This window comes from Triturus cristatus, chromosome 3_2, assembly GCF_964204655.1.
Source record: "Triturus cristatus chromosome 3_2, aTriCri1.1, whole genome shotgun sequence".
Lineage (NCBI taxonomy): Eukaryota > Metazoa > Chordata > Amphibia > Caudata > Salamandridae > Triturus > Triturus cristatus.
In genome coordinates, this window is record NC_140584.1 from 283,241,809 (window position 1) to 283,260,185 (window position 18,377).

The following is an 18,377-nucleotide window of genomic DNA, read 5'->3' on the forward strand; positions in this document are numbered from 1 at the left end:
AAGCCAGCTGGCCTTTAAGAGTGAATTGTCATTACACTATGTGTGTTAAAGTTCACAAAGAGGTATTTTGTTCCAGGGAATCTCACAGATTACCATAGTGGGCAAGGGTTTTGATGTTTCTGGACAAATACTAAAGTGTACGACATTTATACTTTGAAAATCTTTGTTCCACCATTTTAGGAAGTGATGTATATTGTTTTGCCAGCTAACTTTATATGGATGTTTTTATAGTGTGGGGCGTGGCTAGCTGGCCAAGATGGCGGACGTACTCTAACGAGGCTCCGTCCCACGATCTGCAGATCCAGCAATTATCCTGCTTGTGGCACCGCCACCGAGTCGACTGCGGCAGCCCACTGGAGCGGGAGTGCAGACGTAGGCATACGCAGCAAGTTTGGGAACTCTGAGTGCCATATTCCCCGCGGAGTGGCCGCCTACACAGACACAGCGCCATTGGCCCGTGAGCTGTACGACAACTGAGGGCGGTGGATCGCCATCCGTGATCCAGCCGGTCTGCGGGTGGCAGAGTCGCGGCAACATATTGGCATGTGAGGAGATCCTCAGATCCGGGGTGAGAAGCGAAGGTCGGCACAAAGCGCTGCGGGAGCAAATTACGGTAAGCCTGGCTGAGAGCGGCCGCAAGGCCCTGAAGTAGAGCAAAGGGTCCCCAGGAGGCGCGGATGATCGGGTGACACCCCGCTTCCTAGCGATAACCCTCGAATACAGGTAGCAGTCTGCAACTGTCAGGAAGAGGCTGCGAGCAGTGGAGTAGTGCACAGCGGCCTGTGGCTGGCCGAAGCAGCGAATGGAGAGGTGTGTGGAGCGGCCCTCGTCTGCTGCTGGTCAGGTGCTGTGGCAGCGTAAAGAGCCGCGCCGGTTATTAATCGTTTGCTGCCTGGTGCGGTTTCCGCCGCGAGGCGCGTTGCTGGTACCTGCTGTTACTGTGGAGGAGGGTATTGCTGGGGCCTATACTCTTTTCGTCATGGAGGCGTAGCGGAACTGAGGGGAGCGAGCAAGGCCTCCATCGGCATCGAGGGCCCAGACTATCCTGCGCGCTGCACGTGGGTGAGCACCTTGGGCAGGAAGGTATGTGCTGGTTAAAAGTAAAATGTCTGCAAAGATATATTGAAGCCCCCACATGAAGCCCCCCCATATAATCTGGGCACTGGGAGAGTGCAAAATGTGGCAGTGAGAATCTCTGAGGCCTACCTACAGGCCGATGTAGTGCTGTGCCCTGCGGCTGTGAGACAAATGCCATTATAGGAAGAAATGCGCAGTGTGAGTATGACGGGTGGGCCTCCGTAGGAATATGCAACAGGAGCGTATACTGTCCCAGTGACTGCATTCGAGCCAGGAGTGTGGTCATACACCACCAATGAGCTGGACAACGCATGGCCCAGGAGTTGGGCCCTCCCGTGCAGCTCTGATTTGTCCTCAGAACTGATGAAAGCACAGTGCAATACAGAGCACGTGACCGCGCTCTGGGGCGAAATACAGGGGTTACAAGCAGCCCTCTCATCCTGGCCTGGCGGAGTAAACGCAGAGACCTGGCCTGCGGACGAGGCTGGATCAGACGCATGAACAAGTAGGGTAGTGCGTGTTGCGCGTTTGCCCTTCAAGACATGCAGGTGAAATCCTTTCGAAGTGCGGCCAGGTGAGAGGGGCATAAGTAACTATCCCATTCCCCGCGCAAGAGACTTTAGAATCTCAGTAAAATGGACAGCGCACTGGAACGGGGACTGCGCCCACGAGCTGGGCCCAGCTCAGTCAGACCAAAAATCCAAAATTCCGGGCGCCAGCAGAGCCACCAGTCTGGAATCAAAGATAGACTCTGTGCTTCAAGCAGTGACGCAGATCAGTGAAGCATTAACACAAACTCTCACACATGTTGACCACAGAAATCTGACTGGGAGGGTTCATGAGCTGGAGAAGGAGATGAGGGAGGTCGCCCCAGTGGCCGCGGAGGTGTCCGCGGAAGTACGTGCCCTCACGGCTAGATTTCACTCCCTGGAGTGCAGAATGGATGACGCGGAGGGCCGTTCACGGTGAAACAATGTGTGCGCGGTGGGTTTGCCAGAGATGCAGGGGCATACACTGAAGCCTGGCTGAAATCATTGATGCCTGAAGATGTGCGCTTTCCTTTCTTCATGGTGTAGAGGGCACCTAGGGTGCCGTTGTGCCGGCCGCTGCCGGGTGCTGAACCGAGACCTTTCCTGATTCACCTCATAAACTTGAAGGACAGAGACGCAGTGCTCCGGGAGGCCAGGAAAATGGAAGCGATTTAAGTGAGCAATTCGCAGGTCTTCTTACCAGACTATGCCCTTGGTGTGCAGCGACAGCGGAGTGACTTATATAGGGGTTCCCTCCACGTTCCCTGTTCGAGCTACCAAATTACTACATGTATGGACATTGCAGCTACATCTTATGCTTGCTAAAGGTTACATATGTCGTTGCTGCACTCTTAGCACCGCCACCAGCCCACGAATACCATCACTTTCTCAACACGCCCTATGCCTTCCACAAACGTAATTACATGGAATGTTAGGGGGTTCCACACAACAGCCCGCAGATATGGAGCGTTTCGTACCTTAAGTGGCATGCCGCCCACGTGGCACTCCTACAAGAAACTCACAGCCAGAAATGTGTAGGTTACAACAGAGGTGGAGAGGTCAAATATTAGATACTGGCTACTCTGCCTGTGCTAGCGGAGCCCTGATATGGATAAGGCCAGGTACCCAATTTGTGTCAGAAGAGACTGATATAGATCCATATGTTAGGTACGTGCTCACAATTGGCTGCCTAAATGAGGTACACATAGTGTTGGGATCCATTTACGCTCTGAACTCAGAACAAGGGGCTTTTTTGCAGATGCTGACAGACCTACTCTCACATTGGTGCTACATCCTCTGTCTGCTGGGAGGTGACTTTAATTCGGTCTTGGACATAACACTAGACAGGTCATTCCTGGCGGAGACCGCAGCAACAGTCAAAGCTAGGAATTTAAAGGAGTGGCTGCATAGGTGGGGTCTATCGGATGTATGGAGGGCTCTTCACCCACAGGCACGAAGGTATTCACATTACTCGCATCTGCACAGGCTTCATGTACGTATTGATCGTTTTGTTGCAAGAGCGTCACTATTAACAAAGTGGCTCACTGCGTACTACCTTGGCAAGACAAAATCTGACCACAGCCCGCATGTGATGACACTGTGAAGTGAGGATGGAGGACCCGCTACTCGTCTGTGGAGACTTCAACCTATGACCCTGGAGGACCCACCGTTTAGAGAAGCAGTAAACGCAGCGATAGAAGCATACTTTGAGCATAATGCAGGGTCAGTTGCAGAGACAGGTACTCTGTGGGATGCAGGCAAGGCAGTGGTCAGAGGGTGTTGTATGCGGTTGAGCTGGAGCATCAGGAAACAGCTAGATGAGGAAGTGAAGCGCATTGAGGACACCTTGACCCGACTTGATGATGAACTAGCGCAGGGTAATGATGTACAGCAGGGCATTGTCGAGCAGCATGCAAAGCACACTGAGGTGACAGAGCGACTGCGTTGCTTGAATTAGGAGTCGCATGCTGCACGCACACACGCGGCGGCAGATAGAGCGGGCAGATTACTGGCGGGCATGATCCGGCTGGAGAGCGCACAGGCACCTGTGCTGCCCTCAGCGGCGGGAGCAATGCTCACTACACAGCATGGAATTCACGGTGAATTCATCGCACATTACACCAGAGTGTACCAATCATTAAGCCGTGCAACACTAACGGACATCATAACCTTCCTTGCTCCCTTGCTGTTGCGCCAGGTCACAGCAGGGCAAAGAAGCGAACTAAGCGAGCCGCTCACACTGTTAGCTACAGGTAAAGCGCCTTGCCCGGACAGCTACCCGGCCGAATACTATAAGGTCTATCAACAGACTCTGGCGCCGCGGCTTCTCGCAGTGTATCAAAATGCTCAAGAAGTGGGCATGTTCCCGGAAACGCTTTGTGAGTTCCTGCTGGTGTTCTTGCCCAAACCCCACAGGAATCTGGAACTAATAGGAGTATACCTCCCGCTGGCGTTACTTAACACCGACTATAAGGTGCTAGCTAAAATACTAGCGAACGGATTAGCGCCGTTGGTGCCTCAACTGGTGCATACGGACCAAAATGGTTTCGTCCCAGCACGCAGTACATCATTAAATCTGTGACGCTTCTTCCGTGTGGCACGCTATTCCGGGGATAGCTGGGCGCATGCTGTAGGCCTCTTGCTAGACCTGGAGAAGGCATTCGACACCCTAGAGTGGGAGTTCCTATTTGCTGCGCTGCACAGATATGGATAGGGGAAGGTATTTCTGGACCTCGTTAAACTACTCTACACACGGCCCACAGCCAGGGTCAAGACAGGTCCATATATATCGGAGCGGGTTCCCATAGAACTCGTCACGAGACAGGGCTGCCCACTCTCCCAACTGTTATTCGTGCTTGCCATTGAGCAGCTGACTGAGGTGCTTCGTAACACGCAAGGTGACTGGGAAATCCCGCTGGGAGACGGCATGCGCGGACGACCTGTGGATATATCTCAGAGATGTGGGGCAATTGAGATCACATTGCTCGAGTTCACCTCGGTGTCTGGACTGAAGGTAAATTGGGAAAAGTCATGCCTATATCCATTTATAGAATCTACTCCTGACCCCCAATTAGTCGTTCGTGGTAGAGCTGTACACTGGCAGACCGAAGTGTTCTAATATCTAGGGATTCTTATATACAGGGACTCACAGGACCTGCTTGAGGGCAACCTGGTTCAGGCCGCCACAGCGGTGAGGGCACAGATGTCCTTCTGGACCACTTTGCCGTTAGCGGTTATGGGCAGGATTGCGCTGGTAAAAATGGTGGTCCTACTACGCCTCCTTTTATCATTTTACAAACTTACCATTACATCTTTAGCCGCCTTTTAAAAATAATTTCAAATCCGAGATGTGGCAAATCATATGGCATGGTTCGCGAAGCAGAGTTTCACTAGCTAAAATGTACACACTGACCACCCAGGGCGGTCTCTCTCTACCCATAAGGATCACTATTATCTAGCTGCGCAACTTCAGTGGGTGGCACGCTGACTCAGTGCTTGCCAACTTGAAGACACAGCAGCACAGACGCCCGGGCTCACTCATTTCCAAATCGTAACGCTGTTCCACCCGGGTTGGACGGGTAGTATGCCTACACAGTTGCTTGTCCGGGTGGCGTACCAGTGCTCTCGACGAAGCCTTCGCATTACGCGTCATGTAGTGCTATATGCACCATCACTGCCTATATTGGGTACACACAGGAGGCATAAGGCCATAACGGGCGCAGAGCTGGTGCATTGGGAAGAGGCCGGTATTAAGACTATCTGTACAATGATGGCCAACTCGTCCCGTTCACAGACCTACCGCGGGGTCAGGTTTTATTGCATGCCGCAGTGATAAATGCACTTGGCGCACTGTGGGGTGATATGGCACAGGAACGTACCACCCACCTATACATACCACCCACCTAACCATACAATACCTACATGAGCTGGTTTCGGGCCGCCATTTAACCAAGTGGTTCACGGTATCTCTCAGAGTACACACAGAACCGCAACTACTTCCCCTCCGAGCCCACTGGGACGCGGACTTACGGTGGCCGTTACAGATCGGCAATGGGAAAATATACTCGAGAGCCCTACGCGCATCCCACGTAATGCCAGATTTCGGCTCATGCAATATTACTTCATCCACAGAGCCTATCTGACGCCGGAACGTATGAATCGCTATTTTGATCGCACAGATGCTGGGTGCGCGAGATGCAATGAGACTGGCGCAGATCTATTACACATGCTGTGGTCATGCACTGCTATTCAAGCATTTAGGGGTGCAGTCACCAGTTGTTTAACACAGTGCACGGAATGTACTTTGGACTGGACGTGGGAAGTGTGTATTTTGGGACTATATCCAAGGTCCAAAGGAAATAAAGTGACTTCTAAATTCATAGATTTGGCCCTCATAGTCGCCAAGCTTCGGCTTACACACCGTTGCAAGTCTCCTACCCCTCCAGTAGCAACAGCTTGGTACCAATCCCTGCTTTGCTGGGCGCAGGCGGAAAGTGTTGCGCTGCGCCGGGAAGATGCCACGGTTTGCAAAAATAGCCATTTGCGGCTTCGTGGGACACCATATTGTCAGACTTCCGCACAGCTTGGCGTGACCAATCGGAGGCACAGATAGACGAACCTGTGGATGACAATGAATAGGCAAGAGTAGATAACAAACAATACACGGCTGGGGAGGAGGCACACAGCTCTCTGCTAAGATAGCCTACACAAGTCAATGGCAGAAACACTATTTCTCTCGAACTCCTCCCCCCTTCCACTCCCATCTCTCACCTCTCAACATACCGCATCCACTCCCCCTACCTCTCATGGCGCGTCGTACTCCTTTTCTTCCCGTCCTAATGCCTTCCTGCTCACTATCCGTATGTATTTTCAGCTCCCAAGTACCATGTTGCATCAACTGAACTGTGAATGTTGATCATTGGAAGATGAGGGAAAATGGGTACACATTACACATAGCCGACATGGATAGACGGGCTGATGCGGTGCGACTGGAAGGACGTGGATGTGCTGCATGTAGCGACGCAGGGATCTACTGTAAATGCTCCAGGGTGTAGGGTAAAATGTTATATGTTATGCGTTAAGATTTAACCACACTGTTTATAGATTAAACCTGTATATGTTGATACGCCAACTGTTAATACATGGAATCTGTACAAGATGACCATGATCGAAATGTCCACTGCTATAATTGTATTAGTTGTACAAAGCTAAGACTCAAATTTAATTCAGTCGCAATCGTGCTCAAATGTAATGTGTCCTGCAAATATAACAATAATAACAATACATTAAAAGTTAAACAGAAAAAAATGGATCATTTTATAGTATACCAGTAGTTGCCTTGTGAGAAAGTTTAGGCGGACTACAGGAGACGTGAGTTGGTGATGGTGACAAACCTGTGATAAAGGCTATAGGTTCAATAGAAGAAGGTATGTCAGAGGCCATAAGTCTAATCTTTTAAGGTGGTAACTCCAGCCCCTGTGTGGCACCAGACTGTGCCCTGGAAGTTCCTGTGTGTGATCGCCATGTTAAATTCTTTTTTCCACCATTGGGTCTGGAGACACACTGGAGGCGCTCCGAAGAATCTTGAAGAATTGCAGAGAAAAGAAAGAAAAGGTTGAGGGTCTGAGTCCTCATCAGGTGTTGCCACTGCTGTTTAGCAGGCTGGAGTGCAGCTTGTTGGCCAATGCATTGCTGCTGCTGTTGTTGCTATGGGGCTGGTGAGAACCTGTCCCCGCCTGTAGGTCTTCTCTGTGATAGGTACCCCCTCTCCAAGATGATACTCTGATTTGCTAAACCCCCATTGTCTTGGCTGTATCGTTGTCCTTTATTTGCTGGAGTGCCTCATCTACGGCAGTTTCGAAGAAAGCTTCCCTGTGAAAGACATGTTTATGCCGTTTGACATGAAATCCGCACCAAGTATGTTCATGAAATGCCTGGTGGCGGCAGCATACCTAAGAAGACAGGGTATGCATGTCTACCCCTACCTAGACAATTGGCTGGTAAAGGCTAACTCGAAACAGAAATGCCACTGAGACAGTTAAACAGTCATCAACACACTACAATCCCTCGGGCTCACCATAAATGACAAAACAAATCATCACCACTCCCAGAGCAGGTGAAGGTGTTCCTGAGGGCAACACTGGACTCCAGAAAAGCACGGGCATTACCAGTCTACAGCAGTGTGAAGGCAATAGCAGAGCAAACTCTACCAGAAAGGGCAGTAAGGACTGTCATGAAATTGATGGGATGATGCATTCCCCTTATACTACATGCAAGACTGCACATGCATCCCGTACAGGAATGTCTTCATAGGATGGTCACAAACCACTGAGAGCTGGGAGGATTTAGTAGTCATCACAGCAAAGTTTCAGAAGTAAATAGAATGGTGGAACCTGACAAATGTGAGGGTAGGAAGACCTTTCAAACATCCAGCTCAAATGGTGACCATACCGATAGATGCATCCCACAAGGAGACGCATCCCACCAGGGCTAGGGATCACAAATGGGCAATTTAAAGGTCATAGGTTTCTGGAGCCTTACAAACACCGTGAAGCACATAAACTGCCTGCACTAAAAGACTGTCTTCCTAATGCTGAAAGCGTTCCAGGCACATGTAAGGGGACAGACGGTGCTTATGCAAACAGACAACACAACAATGATGTTCTATCTCAACAAGCAGCGAGAAACAAAGTTGTTTCCAGTGTTGAATTTAGCACAGAAGATATGAAGATGGCCATTATAACAGAACACGACCCTAGTAACGACACAACTACCCAGGAAGCAGAACACAGAGGCAGACAGATTAAGTAGGCAAGAAAACACCTCTCATGAATGGGGATAAAGCAGGAAGTACTGGACAGCATATTCAGAAACTGGGGAACACCGCGCGTAGGTCTGTTTGCAAGTCCAGAAACCGCAAATTGCCAAGGCTTCTTGTCCAGGTTCCCACACCACCATTCCGAGGGAATGCCCTGTTGATAGACTGGTCAGGGAGATTTGTCAATGCCTTTTTACCAATTTCTACTGATCCCAACAGTAATGAACAAGCCCGACATGCTGGGACATCACTCCTACTAATCGCACTCCGGTGGGCGAGACAGACACAGTGCTGTCAGCTTCTCTGTTCCCTTGAGACTAGTTAATATAAAAGACGGCATGGTCTTTGGAGCACAGCAACTTTATTTCTCTTTCCACAGACTGAAGATAAGTCCATATTGCGACCTATTACTACAATCTTGGTCTTATCTCTTGCCATTATGGTACTTTACCTTGGTGTTTAACCTCTACTACGTTAACCATCACTTGACCCCAACCACCACAGAGGTCCATTCTTGGCAAAGCGATACACGGTACTTATTATACCATTTCTTGACGTAAACTACCCCAAGACCTCCTGTCCCCTTCTCGTCAAATTGATTTGGACTACAATTGAATTTTACTGGGGTAAGGTATTCATGCAGACTATGGCATTGCCTCTTTCACTCGACTCATATAGACTTCATACACCTTATTTATATGTTTCTGTGACTTACAGGCCTGTAGCCATACCTCATTTGCACTTGTATTTCACTTTCGTGAGAAATGCATTAGTTTGAAACTTGACCAAAGCTTGCCCCCAGGAACTACTAGGTACCAATCTGGCCCCTCCCTTAATATGGACATAATGATGCACCACTTACCAGCTGCTGCATAGATTTATGGTCCAAGATTAATATACTTCCATAAATTCACAGGCCTCCACCACAAGGAAGCTCTATATCGGCTATGCTTAACTAGCAATGGCATATTCTTACCTTGAACCGGACACGACCACTGGGACAGTTCGAGAAATAATGCCTTTATTGCCCCCCCTGAACCCACGTTTTTGCACTAAGCGCTTGTTAGCACAGTTTGCGGTGTGTAGAGCACTGAAAGATTGTACAAATAATGAATGTACTATAATTTGTTTGGTCATTTTTATTTTGCTTCACTCATAATTATTTATTTGCCAGTGTTTCTGCATGTCGAATGTGAACATACATCTACTTTTTGTTATGTTTTTAATATAACACAGCCTTGAAAAAAATACAGGCATCTTTGATTTTTGTTTCCCATTCAAATAAACTACTACGATTGTAATGTAGATTATTACTTTAACAGTTACATTAAATATAAGAATTTCACTTCATTGATAGTGCACTAAAAATTACCTACTGCTTACCCCATCCTCTTTAAATTGATTTTGTATTCGTAGGCATAGGGGTTTTGCCAAGCAACCAGGTCAAACAGTTTAAATCTAATACTAAGCTGATTTAGATTAGCGTAGCCCCCCCATACCTAGAACGGGTTGTTGCAGCCCTCACATGGGCTAATCTCGCCAGCAATCGCAGCCACATACAGGCCGTTTTGTTCTGGCATGCGAGTCACCACGTTTGGCAGTTGTGGCTATGCACATGCTAATCGCAATGGGGGTAGTTTTGGCCATACACAACAAAACCAGACCGGAGAGCAGGAGCCAGTGTCTGATATTGTAAACCTTATTTAAGTTGGCTCTCCTTCAAAGTGTCCTTTCCATGCTGTTTTCCAGACAGAGCCTTTGTGTAGAGTGAATCTTCTTACAGCAAGGTAGTCTCCAACTTAGATTAACCACAACCAATGCACAAAGTAATGTGAGGTTTCTGCACGTGGCTGTCATCAGCCAAACGTAAGGAGTAATCAGGGGTGGGGGGAAACAAAAGGGCATTTAAACGTTTCCTCAGCTTGCACAGCAGAGTCTGCAGACTCGCGCCTCACCCCTACCAGCCACTATACAGTAGTGTCCAGGAAGACTAATCAGTTGATTATGGTACAGGAAAAGACTCCATTAAGTATATAAAGGAGCCTTACCTCCACTCCTCGTACTCTCAGTGTCTAGGTCTCCTCTGTCTACCTTCAGGAAAGTGTGAGAGCAGTACACTCACTCTGTCCGGGAAAACAACCCTCAATTCTATCTTGTGCAATGGCCATGCAAGGGATATCCAAAATGGATCCTACATGCCCCATTACTGTGTCTCTCTCACTCACCATGTATGTACCACGCAGGCTAAACACTTCAACTCTCATAACACATACTCTAGATGTTAGCACTAAGAACTGGCGTACTCGGGTAGCACAGATAAAAAGGTCTGCTCACACTATGGATTCTCAAAACATGGTACACTGCCACCAGCGCCCTATGTATTAAACCTGCGACAAGGACAGTAGTCCACTGTCAGTCACTGAGGACATGCTTGGTGCGTCCCTCAAGGACCTACTCATGTTAGAGACAGAAGTAGGCCTTTGTGCGCCTACTACATTATTGAGACAACAGATCCAAAAATCAAGTCTGATGGCCGTTACAGGCAGTCAGGCACTCAGGACAGCGGTACCTGCCTGTATACCATGCAGGGACATACTCATCAAAAATACCCTTAACTTCTTGCCTTCGGCCTTTTCCTTTTAAATGCATCCTACAGCTTCTATAGACAGTCCTAACAGGCCATTCACTTTTTGCTCATTTAGTCCGCATGTGCTTTGTTCTATGTGGCCACTGTTTCGAAACTGTGCAAACATCTTAGACTGGTCATACCTATACTGACACCTACAAGAAGTGGTAAAAGAGAGGACCTTAATGGAAACAACATAATCCGTACTTTCAAGATGCATGTTGTATGAACAAAGGTATCGGGGTGCCCAGGGAAAAGATGTGGAAAAACTGAGTTTTATTATGAGATGAGATAAAGAGTTTCTCTTTTCTACCACCCAAGATACAGTTGGAGGGTTACTCTGGTCCACTTCCAATGGCATGCTTCATCATCGGGTACCTCCTCACTATTACCAATGATTTAGGTATGTATCAATCTCCCTAGGGAACTCTTAGCGGGGTGAAGACCCAGTGATGTCACTTGGATTAGTAGTGGTCATATCTGTTTTGTGTCATCCAAGAGTACCCATACATAATGAGTTCTTTTCAGAAAGAGACGAGAAATAACAAATGTATAGGAGGACGTTGGTAGACAAATCCTTGTATTTTAGGCCTCTTTTTACATGATTAAAAATAATGATGTTAGCAGGTCTGTGCTAAGCAAACCCTCAGTGAATAGAAATGTTTCTGCACTCAGTTGAGCTTTGTCCAGGTCAGGGGTATTAGTCAGGACTGATCCCTGTCTTCCTACAGCACAATCTAAACGGTACCACTAAATTGTATAGGGAGAAGAAATAGAAAGGAAATGTCAGATGATCATACAGTGTCAGTGAGATGGCACTGACCACGTTTCCCTCTATGTAATAGTCATTTAACATTACCTTATTACCCTATTTTCGTTCTCTTGTTGCATGACCACAGCCAGCCCTGCTCCCCTGTGTTGGTGACCGTCCTCTTAAAATCATACTCTTTCCCACTATCAACTCCAGAAAATAAATCTCCATTTGCTCACATCTTTTCATCAGGTCCAAACAGCTTTTGCCTATAATTAAAGCTCCCAGTTTTTATTGAGTTTTACAGATCAATACAGAGAGAAAACAATTCGCTTTCCTGTCTGTATGTATATTTAAATATGGAAAAATACAGAAAATTGTTTTCCATTTGGGCGATCCCACTACTTTCAGTCAAGTGTACTAGGTCAGTAGCTCTGCAGACTACATTGAGTAAACAAATAGAAAAAAGTTCCTAATGAAGCTTAAATAACTGCTGCAGGAAAGCGGTTTAAGCTGTTCTACAATGAAAATGATTTCAGATGACTGAATTGTGCTGTAAATTGCTAAAACTGATTGGACATTCAATCATGAGTAAACATTTGTTGATTAAATGTAGAAATATTCCCATTGCAGCTTTATTTTTTACACTAATCAATAAATATGGATAAATGCAGATAAAATAAGAAAAAAATATAGATATATACAAATGGTGAAGTGTAAAATAGAAACAAATACCACCAAACTAGGAGCCCTACTTGTAAAATATAAATTGTCTATAATGTACCATTGATTTATCGTTGCAAGATGGCTACCTTAGATCAGTGCAACAGTCGATACACTACATGTTTTTAGCATTAGAGAATGGCTGGCCAGTGAGATGTTTACTGAGCGAACATCTTGGAACAGCATTGTGCATAGTGTATTATGGTTTTTGCATTTAATGTATTTTTGCATTGTAAATATGTACCCACCAAGTTTTGGCAGGAGCTTGTTTTTTTCTTTCAATTTCATCCTTGCTTTAATCTTCCATATGCTTGTTCAGTTTGTGTGCCTGTTTCATTAAGGTTGTGTATGTGGTTTAATGCACAAGATAATCAGTGGATGAATGGATGGTGCATAGATGAGTGGCCGTGCATGATGGCTTATTGGGTGCGTATACTAATCAGTGACACTTTGTTATAAGCCAGTCCTATTAGTATGGTCAGCACTTTTCCAGTGTTACCAAGTGCTCTCATATATTTGCTTCTGAAAGTAGGGACCTGAAATAACAATCCCATAATTATTAAAATCTACTGCCACTTTGCTTACAGCTTGCCACATATAAATAAATAAACAAATTTAGAAAATGGGGGTGCCGCAATATCTTTTGAATATGTATCAACTTTGCCCAAGTGAGATGTGGTCCGATGGGAAAATTGACTGAACCTTTCCCTGTCCAAAGGGAGGTTCTTTATGTAATTGACTTAGCAATTTTTGTGGGCTGTTTGGACACCCCGTCACTTGCAAACATCAGGACACCAGCCCTGATGTTTGCAGCTGATAGGTTGCTCATCTCAAAGTCCCCCATGAGCATGCAGAGGATCCTGGATAGATTCAACTTTTTCTCTACCAAGAAAGGCCTAGACATAAACATCTCAAACTAAATTTATGGTGCTCAATCCCTGTAGCACTACATGGCCTAACCCTGTCCTCCAAGGTTCCCATTTGGAGAGTGTTTGCACGTTCGGGTAGTTGGGAATAATCCAAAAGGAGCACTTTAACCGAGACCTGCATTTAACTAGAAACAGGCTAAGGCTTGAGCAAACTATGGAGGGGTATCATAAAGCTGCAAACGAGCTCCCCCATTCGCCCCATTTCCCCAGCACCAGAGGTTTTTAATCATCAAGCACTTGGCTCGGCAGAGCTTTGGGGGCACAGGGATGTGTCTTTACTTGGGCTTGTTGAAAAACGTTTTTGTAAGAGCTGACTGGGCTTCCTATTACTCCCCAGTTGCTTCCTTTAAGGCTAGATCAAGGAGAAGAAAAAACTGATTGATGTGGTTGGCTTAAAGCCCCAGTTATATTGGAAAAGGCTCTGGTCCACCCTGGAGCTTACTTCATATCAGACAGGGCTGCAAGAGATTTTATGTAGTACGGGTGCAAAAGAAATCCCATGGTTTAATTATATCGGGGTTACATTCACGAACATTAGGCTTGGGCAACTTTGGGATGCTCCCGCGGAGTGCAGCTAAACATCAAAGGCCAAAATTAGGAATGCCTATTGGCAATATAAGCTAAATTATTTGCATTCTAAGTCACAAGTAGAACCTTTTAACTCTGAACTACCCTCCAATGAAAGGATAGTTGTGGGCTGGAGTGATTTCTGGATGATATTGAGCCGATAGATGCAAGGAAACTTTATTTGCAGTTCAAGTACGGGTTTCTACCCCTCCATTCTTTTACAACCAGATGGGATACTGATTTGAAGCCCTCTTCCCACCAGTGTGCCTGTTGCCGTTCAGCAAGTGAAACAGTAAAGCAAGTTCTATTTCTTTGTCCTGAATATCAAGGCCTCAGAAATTTGCAGTAGTACAATGACACCTATCTAGGTTTTATTGTTTTTAAATTGGACTCTTTCAACCAATGTAGTGCACTATTATTTTATCTAAGTGAGTATCCTTGAGCTGCCCATACTAAGAAAATAATATAGAAAATCTGGCTGATATAGCGAACCCTTAATGAGCCCATTTCTAAAGACTTCTTGAGGTTTTTGTTCCTTTCATTTTTGTCTCTGTATTGTGGTAGCATTTTAACAAACGATGTATTATGATTGCAATTGTTGTATATATTTATACTGCTATGAGTTGTGACTAATATTTATTATGTTTTTATTTATAATGTCTTTGCACTGTGCACTTTTATGGTTCATAGGAACCAAATAAAGTTGAAAGTTGAATTTAGAAAATCCCTCTTATCTTCCAGGGATCATTGTTCCTATCAAGAATGATTCCAGCTTCTTCCGTTGTTTGATTTGTGAAAAGAATGTATCCTGCTCTCATCAAGGCATATATGACGTGAAACGCCATGTTTCAGGTAAAGCACACAGAGCTTTGGAAGAAAAGAAGTTAAGAAACAAGGCAATTGCAGGGGCTTTAGCAGAGCAAGAGTCAACGGAAGAGTGGATTGTGAGACAAGCTGAATGGAATTTCACTAAGTTTTTTGCTGAGCACAGAATCCCTTTTGCTGCAGCTGATCACTTGGTCCGTCTCATATGGCAAAGTTTTCCTGACTCAAAGTTTGCTCAGTCCTTCGCTTGTGATCAAGCACGAATAGCCAGCATATTGAACGAAGCAATTGTACCAGAATTGTTATCTAATTTAACCGATGACATGAGGACATCTCTGTTCAGCCTTTGTATTGATGGTAGCAGTTATCAAGACCCTGAACAAAAAGCATGTCCATTGACAGTACGAATTTTTGACTCTAGGCAGGGCAGAATATGCTGCAAATTTCTGGACATCTGCATAAGGAAGTTTGACACCACTGAAGGTGTATTTGCTGCGGTTTGCAATGCTGTGTATAAACATTCCATTCCTTTGGAAAATTGTGTCGGGTTTGGGCTTGATAACACCTCGGTTAATATGGGGAACCTAAGCGCTATAAAAACTATGGCACACAATTATAATGCAAACATATATTTCATGGCATGCCCATGTCAAGTGGCAGACAACTGTGCCTTGCAAGCCTCATCTGCTTTCTGTAGCTTACTAAAAGATTTTGATGCAGAAGATCTACTTGTTGATTTATACTGCTGGTTTGAGCATGCATCGAAAATGACAAACTTGTGTGATCTGTTTTGTAAGTTTGTGGACTCCGATTACTGTCAGGTGCTGAAGGAAATTTCTGTCCATTGGCTTGGAATGCTTACCTGTTTGGATCAACTTGTTCTTCACTTTGACTCTCTTCGTTCTTACTTTTTGTCATCACCGGATATTGCTGGAGCTTGTGAGAGCAGAATGCAGAGGCTGTTTCACTGCTTTAAAAACCCTATGACTGAGATCTATTGCCTGTTCCTTCAGTCGTCATTACCAGCATTTGTGAATTTCAATCTCTTGCTGCAGAGAGAAGACCCGGTCATTCATCTGTTGTATGACGCCATTGTAGATCTTCTGGCTTTGCTATTAAGTAGAGCTTTTGTGGGTCAGGTTGTTCAATCGTTCATGAAAAACCCAGAAGCCAGCCTTCCAGATCTGAGCTCCTGTGACTGTCAGATCCCTGATTCGAGTCTCTATGTAGGAATCGGTGTACGTGGAAAACTGAAGAACATGCTTGAAATGGGGATTATTGAGCCACAAACACAATCTAATTTCTTTGAAGCTGTTCGATCTTTTCACCAGGCAGCAGTGAAGTGTGCATTGGAAGTGCTCCCAGTTCATGATGAGGTGCTCAAACATGCTAAAGTCTTCAACTTTTTTGAAAAACATAAATATGGTTTTGAAAGTGTGCTCTTTATGGTGGAGCGCTTTAACGCCTATCTAAAATTTACAAAAAAAGATCTGGCCTGCCTTGAACAAGAGTTTGTCACTTACAAAGTTATTGAATTTGCAGATGTTCCTCCAAAAACCTGGGAAGATGCTGCCATTCAAGTGAACTGCGCTAGTGGGGAGGTTGCTTCGTATAGAATAGATGTTATCTGGTTTCATCTTGAGCGGGATTTCATCTTTCGAAGCACACAAAGGAGCAAGTTTTTTCTACTTTCTAAAATTGCAAGACTTCTCTTTACTTTACCACACAGCAATTCCGATGAGGAACGTGTGTTCTCAAGTGTAATGAACAGTAAAACTAAGTCCCATCCAGTTTCGTGGGATGATAGGACCTCATTGTCTATGCTGATATTCCAAACAAATAGGCCACGTAGTGAGCCTTTGCGATACAGCATCACACAGGGAGGTAAGAGACTAGCGCATTCTGCGGCAGAGTCAAGCCAGAACCAAGACAGAAGTTTGTCTGAAATCCAATACTTCAAAGAGGAGCAAGGGAGTGAAACTTTCATAATTTAAACTATCAGTAAGCATATTGAAATTTTTGGGGAGTCAAGCGATAATTCATCAGATGTTTGTTTGCTTTTGATGCACATTTGGTTGTAGAGACATGATCAGCCGTATTAACTCCTTACAGAAATACCTGATCCGCCTCTAACTCACTTCTTTAAAAAATCCTGAGCCAGACATTAGATTTGAGCCTAACATCAACTGTCACATGCATAGCTGATTACAAAATAGAAAAGACGTTAATAAACAAAACATAGGTATCTATCAGACTTTTTGTAGGTTTGCATTGTGTTTTCACTTTCTTTGAACTTGGGGAACTTGTCCTCAATGACTTATATGAAACTGGAAGGAAAACATCTAAAGCTGCTTGAAGTTGCACAGTTGTTACACTATAGCATCCAGAATAATGTAGATTACGATGTGAGGAGCAGGGAGACACAATAGAGTTAATATATTTTTTATTAAGCGTCATATTTATTTCTAACATTTATCATTGCTGATTCCTATTCTGGTTCTGTAGGTTGTTAAATGACACCCAAATGTCACCATCTAACAACATCTTAGATTATAATATACTTTAAATAAAATATTTACACTTCATGGATATATAAACACCATAACAAAGTGATTTCTGAAATAAGGGGCTTCTATCTGAGTTTTGTGAAAAATATATGTTTGAAATGTCCTTTTTTACTGAACACGATACTTCATAGCAATGTACTAAAACCCAAGATCTTATGGTCTGTTGTGGGGAAATTTCTAAACTTCTCCAAAATGTGTGTTTGAGGCATGTGAGCTGTAGATCACATGCTTTGCATAGCCTGCCATCTAGTGTTGGGTCTGGATGTTTGCACTTTGTGCTTCTCCAAAGAAGAAGTCTTTTCTAGTCACAAGGTAGGTGAATCCTCCTTTCGGCATTGATTCGATTGTTGTTGTTTTTTTTCCACCATCGGGTTCGGATGTGAATTGCGGCGCTCCGGTTCGGCACCGTTTCCTGGGTTCCCTTCAACGCGCAATCCACTACCCTCAACGATATTGTTTCTCGATTGCGTTTCCCATTCTCCGTGTATCGTTTCGACTCAAAACCTTCAATCGGAAAACTCGTGTAGGGCTGTTTGGGCTACCCGCATCGTGCTTGCTAGCAGTCGATGGACCAGACTCCATTCAAACTCTGTCCCTGGTGCCATGCCAAGTGTCCGCGCACCGACCTGCATGAGGTGTGCAACCTCTGTCAATCCCCGGAACACGACGAGAGACTGCGTTGCATGCCGATCGGTTCGATCGAAGAAGACGCTTAGTGACTGTCAGGCTCGACGTCACGAGATGCAGCATCAAGGCGGCTCTTTACCGGACATCTTCGCTGAAGATTCTGATCAAGAAGAACAACAAGCTCAAGGAGTCGAGGAAGCTGAACACGTCTCTGTGTTCGAGGCCGACTCTGACATGGGAGAAGAGGAGCAAGTTACACTGGGTCAGCGTACCGCGAGTACAGAAGCCCCCTTGCCCCAACAACACAAGACCAAAAAGGCTCTGGTCCTTCCTCTGCC

General features: G+C 45.5%; 1 protein-coding gene across 2 annotated transcripts in view; it reads left to right on the forward strand.

Moving 5' to 3' along the window:
- The window catches only part of LOC146857152 (uncharacterized), a 63,001-nt gene extending 45,904 nt beyond the window's left edge, over positions 1-17,097 (forward strand). For both annotated transcript variants that reach the window (XM_085647631.1, XM_085647632.1), the window contains one exon: positions 14,762-17,097. In XM_085647631.1, coding sequence (XP_085503757.1) covers positions 14,762-16,839 — 2,078 coding nt within the window. In that variant the 3' untranslated portion in view covers positions 16,840-17,097. The remainder of the gene's footprint in view (positions 1-14,761) is intronic.
- The last annotated feature ends 1,280 nt before the right edge of the window (positions 17,098-18,377 follow it).